At 39.5% G+C, this 18447-nt stretch overlaps 1 protein-coding gene across 1 annotated transcript in view; it reads right to left on the minus strand.

Annotated features, from left to right (window-relative positions):
- Positions 1-9332, minus strand: part of myg1 (myg1 exonuclease) — a 13361-nt gene extending 4029 nt beyond the window's left edge. Inside the window, exons 1-6 of the mRNA XM_008320611.3 lie at positions 8993-9332; positions 8452-8564; positions 5773-5932; positions 4070-4219; positions 3133-3255; positions 2101-2282 (exon numbers count right to left, since the gene is read on the minus strand). Coding sequence (XP_008318833.1) covers positions 2101-2282; positions 3133-3255; positions 4070-4219; positions 5773-5932; positions 8452-8564; positions 8993-9274 — 1010 coding nt within the window. The 5' untranslated portion in view covers positions 9275-9332. The remainder of the gene's footprint in view (positions 1-2100; positions 2283-3132; positions 3256-4069; positions 4220-5772; positions 5933-8451; positions 8565-8992) is intronic.
- Between the last annotated feature and the right edge of the window lie 9115 nt (positions 9333-18447).

The following is an 18447-nucleotide window of genomic DNA, read 5'->3' on the forward strand; positions in this document are numbered from 1 at the left end:
TATAATCCATAAATTATAAGATATATAATACATATATATACAAACATATATATAAAAATCAAGTTTTGTGTCCAAACAGATGCTCAACAGGCTGAACAGTTGAGCATCTGTCAACCAAAGAAATAATCGTAAGCAATGCTAACATTAGCTTGGCAACCAATTAGTAATCAAACTGAAGTGTAATCTGATTAATCACCAAGGCAGTTGTGGGTTCATTGTAATTATTCGTGACTGCAATTAATCACAATGGGATCGGGATCAATATTAAAGTGTTGAGATGGCATTTCAAGTAAAAACTCTCATTCATTAACGAAACGAGCCCCTTGTGATCGCCCTAATAGAAACATCAAAAGCAGTCGTTCAACTACTAAAACCTAGGAGTTGAATTACCTCGACTTCGATAGACCATGACTTAATTATGGCCGACTGATCAGTGCAACCATCTTGAGATACGTACGTGATAGGAAGGAAGATACATTCAAATACACAAAGAGGACAGGAAACAAGTGAAACTACCGACACGTATTCAGGGTCGGAGGTCACGTGAACAAAACCCTAGGCAACACCAGCGGCGTATTACAACCTCAATCATCTTTTTATGAAGAGCATTTCCTCAGCAATTACCTTCTCACTGTTGCACCACAAATTATTAGCCCTCTACGGCGCGGTTTCCGATAATAGCGACGGAGTCTACCAATTCGGCAGCGGGGGGGAGGGAGGGGGGGATTTTAATTTCACGAGAGACTGAAAGGAAACAAAAGTAATCACGCAATCATCAGCATTACTGTCTGCAATTTGATCTCCCCCTCCGCCCCTCTGATCATCTGTGTTGTAGTTACTGCTGATGCGCGGCACCCAGGTTTCTCACGTGGTAGCAACGCCGCCACATCAGCCTCAGCAAACACCTGTGTGCTCAGTCATTTCAGCAAGAGGCCGGGGTTTGTTTTTTTTGTTTTTTTTTAACATCAAATTAATTGCGTGCCACATTTGGCTAGAGTAAAGCTACACAAGCCGAAGGGAACAGAGTGGATGAGGGGAAGGAACTAATGAAGAGAAAACTGAAGAGTAACTGGGAAACCACCATATGTACCATTATTTAGTACATTAAAGATAGTAGTGAAATAGCTAGCGGCTCGTGATGTTCTCCGGGTTGGAGATGTTTGACAAGTCGCAGAGTCACAACCGTGAGACTAGTGCGGTTTAATGAGCAGAAGAGGAAGCTGGTCTCAGTGAGGCAAATCATGAAGGGAGAAAAAACAAACCAATGACTGATCATCCACTAAAAGAGGAAGCTGGTCTCAGAGAGGCAAATCATGAAGGAGAAAAAAAAAAAAAAAACAAACAAACCAATGACTGATCATCCACTAATGACCGGTGCTCCTGGTGGTGCCAGGTGGAAAATAAGCATCTTTTCAGTGAATACAATATATTTTTGTTTAGCTGAAATTTTTGTGGAAATTGTTTTTTTTTTTTTTATTCTCATGATGTAGAATAAGTATACGGTTACAAAACAATGACACTAGGTAGAACTTTTATAGTAATGTTTGTCTAAGGAGACAAATAGTAAACAATTTATATTCAGTGTCTCTGATCAAAAATGAATACGGTCTGAGAGAGAGAGAGAGAGAGATAGCAAGCTAATGAAAGAGAGAGCTAGAGAGACAGGAAGAGAGAGTCTCCAGGGTGTGTGTAGGGGTGTTAACTGTGTTTACATCCTCTAAGTCTTTAGAGAAGACTGCGAGAAGAAAACAACGTCCGTAAACAAATGTCAAACGTTGGCCCCGTACGGTACACGTCAGAACATCTACGTCACAGTTGACTCCGTCACCAGGTTTCACAGAAATTCAATATCGTCTCGAACCACTCGTCGCTCTCCTCTTAATCGACAGAACCCAACACCACGACCAAAATAAATATAATTTATTTCAGTTTCACCAGGATAAAGTCTGGGTTTAGTAACGTTAATAAAAAAATAAAAAAATTAAACAGGCTTAAGCTCTTATTTTGAAATTCAATCTCATTTCAGTAGATGAACTAAAAAGTCTGACTTAAAATAATTAAAAAAAAAAATAGAAAATGAATAAAAAAAATTAGCCTTACCTGTTCTGAAAGGTGTTGAGTCCTGCAGGAACACACTGGACCCTCCACTGTCCATTCTGGTCGGAGTAAAGGACAAACTTGATGGGCGACTCCACCTGGAGCTCTTTCTCCAGGGCAAACAGGTGCTCCTTCCACGGACACCCGCCCAGGGAAAACAAGACGATCTCGCCACTGGGATCCACCTGGAACCATCAATGGGTGGGAACATTTGAATGACGCACCAATATTGATACGACGATATCTTTGTTTTGAGAAAAGGAGACACTGTTTTTCATCATCGCTCATATTTATTGATTCATACATTATTAGCTGCGGTGTTAGTATTGTGTATGTCTACGCCTGCTGCCTCCCCAATTTTTTCGCAGACGACCACACTGAGACTGGCTGGAGATTTCTTCCTATTAAAAAGGAGTTTATTTTTTCTCCCCACTTCAAATTGTGAAGGCCAACGAGACAAATGTGACTTGTGAATCAGGGCTATACAAACAAAACTGACTTCCTGTTCAACACAGAAATAGTTCTGTTTCAAGTATCCTTTGGAAATGGAAAAAGTCCATTGTTTGTTTACAACCCAAGCTCTTAGAAACACGTAGAATATAGATACATTATTATATATCATATACTGTATATAATATATATATATAAATATATATAAAGAAATATACATACATATATATACATACATACATACATAATAATACATACATTTATATACATACATATATATGGGTATATATATGTATGTATATGTATATATGTATGTATATATATGTATGTATATATGTATGTATATGTATATATATATATATATATGTATATATATATATATATATATACATATACATACATATATACATATATACACATATACAGTATATACACATATATATACATATATATACATACTGTATATGTATATGTATATATGTATGTATATATATGTATATGTATATATATATATATATAGGACCTGAGAACAGCATCACGATCCACTAAAAGGTTGAAAAAGGCAAATGAAGGTCGAACCCATACCTGGTGTCTCTGTTTAACAGCCTCCTCCACCACTGCACGAGCAGGCAGCCACGAGGACTGGTAAAAATCCAGGCGGTCCATGAACTCCTCACCAACCATTTTCATAGCTTTCTGGAATCCTTCCTGAGAGGAAAACAAACTTTGTCAAACACAGAGCAGCCATGCTGTTTCATGACGTTACAGAATTTATCATTTAACATCAGTCGAATGAACAGATAGAATATGAAAATCAAAATGACCATTTCATAAATGGTTAAGTGGAGAGAAACCCCCCGATGTTTGCGGCCGTGCGAACTCGGCCTCAGATCATGATCAACTTCCTAATTAGCACATTGTGAAAAGCGACAAAAGACAGACGGACAGAGAGCTCATTGATGTGGAGATTCTTATTACATGGGGTTTTTCCCCCAAACAAAACACACGGGAGACGGGCGCACAGAAACAATGACACTGACATTGCACACGGCCATGATTGTTTTTTTTTTTTTTTTTTTCCCCGCCCCACACTTTGCACCGAGGAGCAAACATGCTGTGAGGAGTCGCACGTCACAACGCGCGAGCAGCCCACAATCTTTGTGAACATGTTTTCCAACACAAGAACCAACAGATGCAGACACAAAAACGGTAATATTTGCGAGGAGGAGTGTGGAAAGACGAGATGAGCGTCAGAAATCCAGGGAGAAGGAGAAATATAAACAAGCGTTGCCAAAAAAGGAAACACAGGAGGCAAGGTTTTTCATTTGTCTTTATTGTTGTATTTAAACTATAGACCTTGATGAACCATCCATTGGTCACTGACACTTAGATTTTCAATTTTTATATATAAGCCTCAAACCCAAATTTACAAATTTAAATTTCCCAAAACATTTAGATTTCACCTTGAAAATGTTGGCAGTAATGGCAGTAACAACCGACGTGTACATAACCCTGTACCCACCTCAGTGTCCTGGCTCTTGCTGTTCCACCGTGGGTTCAGGTGGGAGACACGTGCACTCAGAGTGCTGGAAATAGCGTAGCGAGATTCTCCGTCGTACTGCGAGATGCCATTATCAATAGCATCCACCTCCTCCACGAAGTTCTCGTAAAGCTGCCGAAAGGGCGAAGCAGATGGGGAAACGTTATTCATTCATATGTATACACTAGACCATATGTGTCAAACTCAAGGGCCGGGGGCCAAATGCGGTCCGCCATGTCATTTTGTGTGGCCACACATTGTGTCTCATCAATTGCAGAAACATGTATATTAATACATGTTTCTGTACTACATTATGGAGTATTATATTAGTACATATAATATTATAAATATATAATATATAAATAAATAATATAAAATATAATATGTTATATATTATATAACAATAAATAATATATAAATAAATATATGATATATATATATAATATTATATAAATACATTAATACATTATGGAGTAGTCAAAGCTATACAGTCTTATAGTTACAACCCTTCCCGCCCCCGGGTAAAAAACGACTTTGACACCCCTGCACTAGACTGTACTTGAGGGCTACTACACAGGAGGCCTACATCACACTGATTGAAACCCATTTGGACAGCGGGAGGGCATTTGCTGAGGATTAAATGTGAATGGCTGGACCGCTGAAGCAAAAAATGATTGGCAAATTGTTGCAATTTGAACGGTTGGCTGGCAGAACCTCAAGACGAAATAAGTGAGGGTTAGAGAAAGTCAAACATATTTGGACCAGATGAGTCAATTTTCTTGGTACATCAGAGGGCCGGTCTTCACAGAGCTGACATTTCACATCTGGCTACAAAGTCCAACTGCACTTAAGGGTGAAAAGAAATATGAATATTTTAAGACATCATAACACACATAATCAGGCTCTTATAAACTAGCCATCCCTAAGCTTTTTCGACCGGTACCTTGGACTGGTAGTGTCACGTCACCTGTTGAAGGATCATTTACAGGAGTGTTAAGAAGCAGTACATTTTCAAATTAAAACATCTGTCAGACCAGGGGTGTCAAACATATGGCCCGTGGGCCAAAACCAGCCCGATAGGGTGTTCAGTGTGGCCTGCTTGATGAATTTTGAAAATTTAAAAAAATACACACACACTACATGTTCAGGATATTTTTTGTAAAATTATATTTTTCTTATACTCCTTTGCATGAAAACAAACTGGAAAAACACGAACTTATTGTTATTTATAGTTAATTATGTTACAAGCTAGTACAGCTAATTAGGTTGTATGCGGCCCGTGAGCCAAAATAAGTTTTAGACTATTCTGTCGTGTCGAGCAGACGTATTATTTTGAAAAATTGAATTAAATTCCTCAATAAGTAAGTTCCTCAATTTTATTTTACCCCCAGGACAATGACAATAAAAACTATTTCATTCTAAATAGAAATGACCGGATTTTTCTCAAAGTTAAATAAATGAATAATTCTTTATCTGCGGCCCGGTAATAATTCACCCACGGACCGGTACCAGGCCACGAAACAGGGGTTGGGAACACCTGTTTGTTGATGATGATGCAGCAGTTCAACAGCAGCCAGGAAAATGACTCTCCTATTGAGGTAATTTTGCAAAACAAACAATCCAAAAAAAAAAACAACACTATTCACCCGTGCCCTGTAATAAATCAACCCCAACTCCCCTGTCACCTTATCATAAAGCACTTCCAGCTGCCTTTCGTTCTCCTTCAGCTGCGTCAGCTGAGCCAGCAGCTGATGACCAAAGTGCAGGTAGACCAGTCCAGCTGAGCTGAGCTTGGTTACCCAGGGCTTCTGTGGACACAGGCTGTGGAAGCTCTCCGTAAATGTCCTGGACACAAGAAAAAAAAAAAAGTTTTGCCCCATTATTACACAGGTCTGGAAATAAAGCTCACCTTGAAAAATGACGCTGTCACTCTGTTTATATTTCATAAAGGACAAATGGTGAATTATTCCTGAAAGTCAATGACAGGGAGCTTTAGGCCAAAAGCTGAGTTACTGCAGTGGCAACTTTAACATTAGGGTCGGATATGAAACAAATGATAGAAAGCGTACTTTCTTAAAAAAAAAAAAAAAAAAAAAACGGCATTAAGATAACAGGCTAACGTAATGTTCAAAACTACATCACAGCTGCAAACAAAAGGCTACTGTATGACTACACTGTATACTTTTAAAAAAATGTGAATCATTACATTGCATATTAACAGTTTGCAAATGTTAATTAGAAGAAAAAAAACATTTGTATTTTTACAAAACATCTCGCCACATTTCTCTGGACATTCCCTCCCTCCCTCCAGCCACACTAATGCACACTCCACGCTCCATACTGTAGTGTGTGTTTGCATTGAAGCAGCCCCGCTCGCACGTGTCTGTGAGTGTGAGAGCACACCGTGAGAGACAGGTCCTCGTTCGGCCACGTGCTGCGCTGGGTGGGCCTGCTATGATCGAGTCTCTTTTAATTCAGATTTAATTAGGGATGCTCCGGCTGCGGCACGGACCAGCGAGTGATTGACTGACGTGATGGGATGGGGTTGCGGTGGGAGTGTAGGGCATAATCACAGCCATTAAAGGGACTAATTGCTTATAAAAGCTCATGCATTTCTATACTGATTATTAGAATGTGGAACCGGGGGGGGGGGGCGGGGAGGAAAATGAGAGGGAGAAAAAGAGGAAATGTAACAAGAGGCCTCCTTGAATAAATAAAGAGTACTGATCTCACTAAGGAAAAGTAAAGCTCATGAGGTTGAAACGTTGACCACTGTGGAACGGCTAATGGCTAATGGCCGAAACGTCGATTGAAAGCATATCATTGCATTGAAATTGATTTTAGCAGTAGCCCGGTGTCTTCTTATGGACAGCTTACAGGCTTTAACTAGTCTTACTCACTCAAAAAGATTTTTTGAGTGAATTCCTAAGAATCTGGTGATAGGATACGAATCAAGATAGAGTAGCAACGATACGATATTTTGCGATAAACTGCGATACTATAGGCACAACGACATATTTAGTTTTCTTTTAAAATATTAAATCACAGGGAAACTGTCAACCGTAGGTGTTTGGTTGTGAGTGATGCCTTTGGCTAAATGCAGTATTTCTCAAATAGTGGGGCGGGACCCCATGGGGGGACGGAAGTGTACCACTGCTGTAGTGCTTGAATGATAATAAGCCTCCAGTCACTAGGTGGCAGCAACTCATACAGTGGTTTGTACAGATAAAAATGTAACAGATAAGCAGATGAAAATGGAATCTTTGCAGGCGAGGACAGATTGGGTCAAAATGTTTTGCTGAACGTTACATAGGCATTATCTGTCACTTTAAATAGAAAGCAAGTTATCTTAGTGAAAGATACCAATGGCGTAACAATCTCCAATTTTATATTTTATGAAAACACTCTCTGATTTAAAAAAAAAATTAAAAAATTCAATTAATGTTAATGTCAATGTCAAGATATTTTCAAACATTTTCCACCAACCCCTCTAATTCATCACAGACCTGACAGCCACCGTGCTCCCATCTGCATACAGCGTGTGAGTGACAGTCACATTCTCCTGTGGCCTATGTCGGTGTTGCGGCCTCCTGAGCCAACAGCAGGGGGGGTTGTCAATTTAAGAAGCACTAATTATCACTAACCGCCTGCCAGGAAGAGAGCTGTGGCACATCTTTATCACCGTGGCCATAAAAGCTACTTCTGATCATCATCAGGACATAAAGCTGAAAGACCTGATTACTCATTGTGATGAGACATGCAGTAAATATAATCACCAAGTAGGATTTTTTACAGAAAAAAAACAAAACTTTTTTTTTTAATTAATCAAGGGATTGCAATGACTCGAGGACACTTGAAACACTTTCAGAGAAGCACTTGGAATTTTTAAGTCGATGCTTTGTTTTAAATTAAGTTTAACTTCTGAATCTGGTTCACGGTATGAAACACTCTGAATACAAATGCATCAATATCTGTGTATGTGAATTACTACAGACCTCAAAGGGGTTTCATTGATTAACCTTTTGTCATTTTTTTTTTCCAACAGTAAAAACATTACAAGTAAACAAAAGTGGAGTTTTAAAAACCCATAAAGACATCAATACTTACAGGAATAATCACAGGCTATACATAACTTTTAATTAGCTGAAATGTGACACTTGAAATGTGTAATGTAATTGTTCAACTTCAAACATCCGCACATTCAAATATCAATAAAACTCAAAATCATTCATTCTTAGACTGGTTTTCTGTCAGTGCCATACCTTTGATGATGGTCATAACGATGCTTCTTTGGGTCAAAATCTCCTCCCACATCTACAACAACGTCACGATTCATTCTTAGACTGGTTTTCTCAGTGCCATACCTTTGATGATGATCATAACGATGCTTCTTTGGGTCAAACTCTCCTCCCACATCTACAACAACGTCACACTCCGCCAGCTGTGCTGCATCTCTGGTCCGAATGATCTCTGCATCCTGTGTCATAAACAGAAAAACTTGTAAATTTGCAGGCATTTATTATGTCTATTTTTTTTTTTTGAAAATAAATATATCAAGGTTGGATTTTAAGGCCATAAATGTATATTGTTGCAGAAAGAAGTATCCATCCAATATCGAATATTATATAGGAATAGTTAGCAGACGAACCAATTTTCATAAAAATCTGTATCGACGCAGAAGCCCCACCTTGTGGTGAGTTTTCATATGACAGACATACATGTATTAAAACATTTTTTGTACTCAATAGCTTTTTTAATATGTTTTATTTAATATCTGTAAGCGGTAATGGTTATCATCATGGCGTCTTCGTTAATGACACTTGTTTATGACAGACTCTAAATTTCACTAAAATACTTGGAAACAACAAGGAATATAAACAAAATTAATATATATTCTGTGCTCACCTTGTACTCGGGCAACTGCCGTAGGAAGAAACAGGCTAAAACTTCGTCGCAGTGAAAAGTGCCATTGTGAGTTCCGATTTTTTTGACCGTCATATTATCTGAGCGCAGTCTCTTCGCTTCACTTGACATATATCGTGGTCCTAAACGAGTGTCGGTTACTGCGTGAAAACAACAGCACGACGCTTCTGGGCGAAGAAGTCCTGAAAAACTTCTTGCTGTGTTTATTTCTACTGAAAATGTGTTTTTAATTAACGTAGACGCTTTCGCACACAGACGCCACATACAGTCAATTAAAACGTGAGCCGCGTCGGAGGCGAACACATTAAGTGGACGGACCGGATATGGTACGTACTATTTAGGAGCCGGAGTACACAGAGGCATCTTACACACTGACCCTGGGGACGCACAAACCAAGAAAATATCGCAAAAGAACAAAAATAATACAAAACATTTAACCCTATTTTGCAATATTTCTCTTTATTAATAAAATCAAATAAAACCAAGATATTCGTACGAATATTTATATAATATGAAATTCACATCATATTGTGAGGTTTTATTGACCGAAATGCTAAATATTTACATAATAAGGTGTTTAATTAATTGTTAATTAGAGCTAAATGACAATTGGTAAATGATTAGCATAAGAAGCTGTAGTAGGAGGTGTTCAAACATTTTACCGTGTTATACTAAAGCTACTACAACGCACCAAAAAATAAATAAAATTTAAAAAACTGTTAACCACCAGACCTCAGTCCACCATTAAGGCGATTAAAATATACAAATTTTAGTCCGATTTATTTGTACATTTTGGTGCAAAATTCAAGAACAAGAAAATAGGTACTGGAATAGACCCGTCACAAGTCACAAGTTTTAAAACCATTACTTATGAAAACTGGAAAAAATAAAGTTGCTACAGTATCATATTGGAGTGTTAGCCAGCAAATGTAAGTTGGAAGACAACAAAAGTTTGTTTTATGGCCATATTAGGCCCAGGACCGGACTGGAGTGCAGTTGCCTAACTGCAGATTCCCCAACTTCCACTAGAGAACGCCCGAGTTCCACAAGGACGGGCAGGTGTTTCACATTATATGTATTTCTTAATAGTAAAAAAAATGTGACTTTTACTAAGTATTGTGTGAGCGTATTACAAAAACTTTTAACTGTCATAGACACAATCCGAATTTTCAGCTGAGACGTACACACAATGCTAGTTTATGTTATTTTGATTTTGCGTATGACATAAGTAGAAGGATGTTTATTAGGCCAATTTCCAGGAAAAACAGGACTGAGAAGCAGAATTTTTACATTTATATATGTTGTTACAGCACAATATATTAATTTACGTATTACATATTCATTGTGTTTTTCAGGCTAATTTATATTTGTTAAAGAGGCTCAAGTTTTATTAGAAAAAATAAGTTAATCTGAATAATATTTATTGTATCATTTGTTAAAGAGGCTCAAGTTTTGTTAGAAAAAAAAACAAGTTAATCTGAATAATATTTATTGTATTATTACTGACTAGTCAACTAATTTAGCGTAGTTTATTATCACTTATCTACAATCAAAGCGGACGCCCTTGCAGCCCAGTCAGTGCATTGTCCGGCTCAGAGCTTCGCAGCTGTCTTTGTATTGACATTTGTTTTGTTTTTTTTTTTGTTCTTTTGTGCTATCACTCCCATCACAGATTTGTGACGAATAACAATCAGCCTCTTTACCCCAACTGAATTAATGAACCTTAATGCAGCTAATGTGTGAGCCAGTCAAGTGGATAATTAGCATAATCCGGTTTAATTGGGCACTACTTTTCTTCTAGAATACAAATTTGAAGACAATGCCACCGTTCGTTGGATGATATGGACTCTGAACCAAGTGTTACTTGGGGGTGGAGGTTAAATAAAAACAACAAAAACAACTAACATTTTATGATGTGTGTAGCACTTGTAGTTAAAGACAAAAATGTATTTTTTATTTTGCTTTTTAAAACACAACTTTAAATAAGATCAATTTGGAGTGATACATGTGATTTCCTGGTGATTTAGGGGACAACGTTGCTGCTTATTTTCCCAAAAACTGTATGAGTCACAGTCACAGGTACACTGGTAGTAAAAAAAAAAAAGAAAAAAAAAAGCTCATTAAAATATTCATACGCCTGCCTCCTCTGTTGCTGACCAGCAAGTGAGCCTTGATCTTATTGGTTCTTCCCATACCATGAGAGGCAGATGTAGGGGGTGGTGACGATGAAACGTCACCGTTCTTGTTATTTTCACTGCTGCTTCCAGTTTTACACGGAGCATTGATGGGAAATGAACCTGCCCCAGCTTTCCTTAAAAGGGCGAGCAGAGCCGCGCTCAGCCTGAAAGTCAATTATTGGTTGTAGGGTGAGTTTACGTCACATCCCCCCAGAGTCCACTGCAGTGGCTGCTCCAAACAGTTATGTGGTCTTCACTATGTGGTTGTCAGATAGTGGACATGTTTTCACAAAGAAACAATGTTAAAGAGTATTTACGCTTGAAGCCTCTCTTAGCGTGTGCTTTTGATTATTTTACAAACATTATCACATAGTGATGCTTATGGGTGTGATGCAAAAATGAGACAAATCAAGTCAGCTATTATAAAAATATAACTTCATTAGTGTAAAAGAAATTCATAAATACATACATATTCTTTTGAATTATGTATTGGATCAGGGTGTCAAACTCATTTTCACCACATCAGCAATACAGTTCCCCTTTGGAGGGCCATTTGTAAATGGAAGATTGTATAGATCAAGGGTCCCCAACCCCTGGTCCGTGGACCAGTGCCATTCAAAGAAAATCTAGAAAATCCACCTTATCATTTACTTTTTTTTTTATTTAAAAATAATCTGGCAATATTTTAAAAATAATTTAGAGTTATGGCTGACCAGTCCTTGGAACAAAAAAGGTCGGCGACCACTGGTATAGATGTAGCTCCTCCATAACAGACTAATACATGTTTCTACAATTGATTATTATTTATTCAAGCTACAAATATTGTTCATTGCTGTGGAATAAAATAAAAAAATATATATTTCTAAGGTAAGAAACTCTGCGTCATGGACTTTACTAAATGCTTTTTAAGCTCCCGCGGGCCACACAACACCCACTTGGCGGGCCGCATTTGGCCCCCGGGCCTTGAGTTTGACACGTGTGATTTAGACTATCTTTACAGTAACAAGTAATATACTACAGTTAGAAGATACAAATCCTACAAACAGTTCAATTCAAAAAAGTCCAAAAGTATTTGTTTGGTTTCCTGATTCTGTTTAATGAAGGTTATGGTTTTCTTTTGAGCTAAAAGTTCCACATAATTTTTCCTCAATATGCGGTTATGTACATTTAATACGTCGCTCACTTTCATCCCAAGAAAAAACAAAGTTAATTCTCATTAACTTTGTTTTTCTTTCTGTCACATGACTAATGAGATGCAAAGCGACTTCCCCGCGGCCGAAAAGAGAAGAACCGCAAAACAAAACAACAGGCTCAAAAAATTTCCAACACAATTATGAACCCCTCCACTGTAACAGCTGGTGATCCTCTGCACCCAAGGGCATTTGGGAAGTGTAGTTAATCCAATGATAATCTTGAGCGTGGTTTACACATATTATCGCTTTAATTGCCACGTGTGCTCTGCAATTATACCGTCACCAATTACACGGCTGTAGTTTACTCGGCTGTCTAAGCATTTGGTTCCCACTATCAGCACATGCAGTTGAAGAGGTAAGCTAATGGATGTTCCATCCACGTAATGAATTAATTATATGTTTTAAAAGTAGCGTGTTGCAGCATGGTGGCGCTGAGACCCGCTCTACAACCTAGATGTAGCTGGGTTGATGTACGGCACCAGGTGAGAGGATGAGAAGGAGGGAGACGCCGGGGATTATTAAGTGACATTGAAAGGTATGAGCGCATTTGTGAGTTTCTGTGAGTGTGAGTCTGAGTGTGTGTTTGTGTCTCCATCCATCTATTAGAATGCAGGATGCGTCCTCCGGTGTGAGTCACCGCCCCCGCTGCCTCCCTCTCTGCTCGCCCACCTCGTACCACCAGCACCTAGCTGCAGTCACCGCCTGATATTACGCATCTGACTTCACACCCAGCCATCTGAGGATTCTGTTTCTACGGCAACATGCTCCCGACTCCTCCCGCTTTCATCCCTCACAACCCATCCTCCTCCCTCTCCCCCACCTCTTCCCGACACAGACCATGTGACTTGCAGGAAGGCTTCTCCAACCTCCTCTTTATAGTTATTAACCCAATCCTGACCGGGCTGCTGCCAGAGGCTGTCCACAGCAGGCTTCTCGCCTCTCGGAGGTTTCAAAGGGAACCCTGATGCAGCTTTGCTTTCTCAGAGAGATCAAAGGCGCGCTTGATCGAAATCTTGGATTAGCATATTTTTAAAAAAAAAAAAAAGAAAAGAAAAGAGAGAGCAAGGAAGAATCAATGTTACCACCATTAACAGAGGAATTGGTAAAGTTTGAGACACAGAAGGTAGAAATGAAGTAGAGCCTAGTTGATTCTTGGTTTTTAAGTTATCATTTCGCTAGATACAAAGTACAATTAACACCCATAGTTTGAGAACCGCAGTTGTCAGTACGGTACAAGGATAGAATATGGACACGGAACGGTGGGAAAACACTCTCGTCTCACTCTCGTCTCACAGCAAGAAGATTACTGGTTCGAGCCCAAGGTAACTGGTAACTGTTGGCCTTTTATACGCAGTTCATCCTGTGGGTCTTTTAGACTCGCCGGCCACCAATGGGTCCTAAAATTGAACAGGGGGGGAGGTGGGGGGGGCTGGGGCAGAAGCAGATAGAAGCAGATGGAGCATTAGTGTGAACTAAGGTCACCTGACTAATAAATGTAACACGTAAAAGTCTGGCATAAAGGCTAAAATCCTAAGATGCTTTTAGACTTTTCTATGTCATTCAGTGCATTGTTTCCCAAAGACTGGGTCGCGACCCTCAGGTGGGTTGCAAGAGTTTTTTTTTTTTTTGGGGGGGGTCGTCTCACATCATGTTTCCCAGGAGTTTACGAATAATGACTATTGACTTGGATCATGAAGGTTTGTGACTTTTAAAATATGGGTCCCCAGAAAAAAAGAAAGAAAAGTTTGGGGAAACACTGATTTGGTAGGGAATCTAATAATAATAATATATATAAATACGATATAATTAGGACAAGTTTGAAGGGACAAAGGGCCTCGTCTAGCCCCCGGGCCATAGTTTGCTCATGCCTGGTCCGGGCTAATTCCACCCATGCCTGAAAACTGCTGCTGTAGGCTAGATCTCAGGTTGAAGATAAATATGAAGACAGCCCCTGAAGGCTACTTCATTAAATGAATTTAGAAAGTCTTTTGATATGTTGAAATTCAAACGTGCGCTCTAAATTCCATAGGGAGGTTTTCTAGGACCAGGTGATTCAGGAGGAGAACGATCAGTCGGTGGTGAACGCCTTATTTTGTCATATTTCTGACCGATCGAACCTTCTGTAAGACAAGTCACCGTGTCGGTCTGTGAGCACGACGTCTTCCCACCGCTGCCCGTGCTACAGCAATTCAAACCAGGTCAACTGATGGAAGGCAATAAATACTCATCCTTTGTGGAGTTTTTTTAAAAGAGGAAGAGGATCCTCGACGTCCGGCAGTGACCTCACCTGAATATTGCCTGATTGGCTGAATTGTTCCCGTAGCATCCCAATGGGAATGCGTGCATGTGTGTTTGTGAATGGATCAACTTTATGAATGAAAACTCCTTCTTCCTGAACTGCAGACAGGGTGAGATCATCTCGTTGAAACGGAGACTCCACCGTCCGTCCCGTCCCGCCCCCCATCCCCACCATGTCTCCCACTAATACAGGGTGGCGTCAATGTTCATATATCCCGTCGGTGGAGAGCATAAAACAAAGGAAGCAGTGGTGTCGACCTGACTGACTGATGATGAGCTCCTCCTGACACGGATCAGGACACGCCAACATGAACCTCTGCTCTTTGCTGGGGTTGGTTTTTGAACCAGAAATGTTAAAGAAAAATACCTGGACATCTGCTGTCGGTCTTCAGTCGGCATGGCGTCGAAGCAGAGTGCCAATTATCTGGGCTCCTTTTGTCCACACTCCCTCGCAGCTGAGTGGATTTGATGATTGGCTGCCAATTCACCGATGTGTCAGTGAAAGTGACAAAGAGTAAAATAAAGGCCTTTCAATGGGGATCTATAAATAGGTCCTGGGTCTGCTCTTAACCCGCCCTACCCCCCTACCCCCCCCCACTTCCATGGGACCATGCGTTGCTTTTACGGGGGGCCACACTGTACACTGCTGCTGCTCCTCAGAGTCGTGTGTACACACAAGTACACAACATTCCTCCAAACATCCTCCACCGCCGGCTTCGGTTAATTCCCTCATACAGATTAGGAGGCACGATGCCAAACCATGCTTTATTTTCGACCACCGTTTGGAAATAATACCTTAAGAGTGATTATTGTGTGTAATAAAGGAACAGAAACCCCTCAGCAGAGAAGTCCAAACGTCCACAGTGTGAAAGCTCCACTGCAGCAGCATTAATAAATGATGACGTTAAAATGAAAATGACTCTAACGGAGACAGAGCAGATGATTTGTTGTGCACTATATTTATTCCTTCACTTGTCATTGGGTTAATATATAGAACTGCCCCTCGTGCCCTTAAGATACCACCCCGGGGGCTTTCTTTATTTGGAAATTAGAAAAAAATCAGGTGAAAATGGTTCAGTGTAAGACAACGTGTTCTAAAGCAACGGTTCCCAACCTTTTTAGGTACCGGTCAGCCGGTATTGGCCGTTACTACAGACTGGTAATACAGCACAAATCGATGAAGGATTATTGAACTTTCAAAATAAAACATCTTTTAGAGTTTTTTCTGTTAGTATCAGAGTCTGAATTTAGACATTTTCAGATTGTCTTTGAATTAAAAAAGTAAAGAGATTTGACTGCATTCTTTTTGGAATGTAAATTAGTAAAACTGAAGTACATTTTGATATGATATCAAAATATTTAAAATACTTTGAATAAACACTATGGCAAAAAGGCAAAATAGAAAAGTGTTAAAAACTCATATTAAAAATGTAGGCGTCCTGCCATGCTTAGTTGAATTATGTTTATTTAATGTATGTGTAATTCAACCCTAAAGCCTTCTGCATACATTAAATAAAAATGATTAAAAAGAAAGAATATTGTCTCCAAAGGGCTTATGGGAAGCAAAAAGTGTGGATAATTCACACAATAAAACAGTAAAAAAAAAATCAATTTTCCCAAAATGCATTTTCCATTTACTTATTGAGTCCCTGCTTTAACTTCTTTTTTTTTCTTTCTTCCCTGTGATCAGCAAAACGAATAAGAGAGAGGCTTTTAATGCCGGTTTTATCGTCCCACGTGGTTGGTCTGTGCACCAGTTTAGGTTCCATCACAGGCAGCTCGATGAGGTCATTGTTTTGGATTTAAGCCTAACATGAGCTTAATCTGAGAGATAAGGCCTGGATTTGGATTTAGCACTGAAAAACGGTCATGGCGCTTTGACCAAGTAGGCTGTGTAAACACTAGAGGCTTTGGCGACGCAGGGCGCCCAGCTGTTCGGCAGACTACTGCCTTTGTCTGCATCAGCCGAACCATTTGACTCTTGGAAGATTTTCTTATGTTTACGTTGATGTCTTAATCTCCCTGTAGAGTTAAACTGGCGTCGGTCGTGAGGAGAGTTTTCTGATGCCTGAGTGGAGTGGAGGCAGAACATGTCTTTTCCAGAGTTGCCATGACGATTTAGGTGACACGGTTTTAGTGACACTTTACTCATTTGGGTTCAGGTGTCACATACAGCCTGATCACAAGCCAAGTGGGCCGGACCAGTACAATCGTAACATTATTACCTATAAATAACCATATTTTTTATCTGTTCCTTTCCTGCAAATAAGTACAAATATATTAGAAAATATGTATATTAATTAAATATAATTTGACAAAACATCACAAACCTGAAGTGTTTGTGCATTTTTTCACCTTCAAAATTCTTCACCTTCAACCTCCTAGTGGGCCGGTTTTGGCCCGCAGGCCCTATGTTTGGCACCCCTGCTTTATACTGAACATATACTGAATGTTGTAAAATATTGATTGCTGTTTTATATATAAATATATGGACATAAAATAGCAATCGTGAATATAATGTAATTTATAATATTCACAAAGGCAACGTCTACATACAAAACTTTTTTGGAGAACTTTCGCAAGTGACTAACAGCACACTCCAATCAACTTCAAGAGGACATGTTTTTTTTACTCAAAATGTCACTGCAAGTTTAATGCAACATGCTGTGCTATGTAACTCAGTGATAATGAAGAACATCAAAAGACCCGATGCTAACGTGTATCTGTTTTCTCTTTGTTATCGAATACACTAGATAACATGTGGAGAATATAGCTGACGTTTAGGAATGTTAGTAAAAATGGCGACTATCCTAAAGATGAGGAGGAAGAATCACTTTCAACTTTATTGGTGAACACCCCGATCGTCTTATCCCAGCATCACTCTAGCATTTTAGCTAGATAGCTAGCCACTCTCGCCTTCTAGATTACAGTAATGACAACAACTAAAAAAATAAAAAAAATCTCTGTTGCATTGCACTTGTAGTTATATTGTGTGCATGTTTAGATGTCATGTTTGTATGTCTAACTATTGGCTAATAGGTTGGCGTTTCTAGTTCAAGCTAACAATTTTAAAATGTTAATTTAATTCACACAGCAGCTGCACGTGACAAATTGTCCTTTTCTGTGTTCATCTTTGATTTATTTATTTATTTATTTTTTTATAATTATCCATCTGCTACTATGGAAACTGCTTGGACTCATCCGTGTTAAAAGTTTACATATGTTAATTTTAGATGCTAATTGTATCGAGTCAACATGGGAAACAAATCCCATTCCTGCGGGGAAAGTCCTACTTCGGTCCTCATTTAGGTATGAGCCGTCCTAATCTCTGAGAAAGGTCTCAGAGAAATGGGTCAAAACTGATTGAGATGACGCTAGTAATTAGAGAGGGAGAGAAAAAAAAATATCCTTCTTTCCTTCCTCCCTCCCTTCTCTCCATCATTCCTCCAGTTGCAGTCCTGACAGATTATGTGCCACTCGCTAAACACAGAGAGTTAATAGGTTTTGAGGGGATTTTCACGGGACTGCCCCGGCAAATGCCTGCATGCCTGGGAGATGACATCATTTTGATCACCTCACATACCGACTGACCCTTTGCCTGCGCTCCTCTCCTCCCTCCACTTCACCTCCTCACCTCCATCCCCCCCCGGCGTGGCCCCCTCCCTGGGAGAATCGCCTCAGTAACTCCTAAACAGGTTTACCTGACTGCGGCCTGTCCCGAGTCTCAGTGGGCTGAGCGCGTCACGGCCTATTCTCTTCTCTGATTGGT

Source organism: Cynoglossus semilaevis, chromosome 11 (assembly GCF_000523025.1).
Source record: "Cynoglossus semilaevis isolate Cse_v1.0 chromosome 11, Cse_v1.0, whole genome shotgun sequence".
Lineage (NCBI taxonomy): Eukaryota > Metazoa > Chordata > Actinopteri > Pleuronectiformes > Cynoglossidae > Cynoglossus > Cynoglossus semilaevis.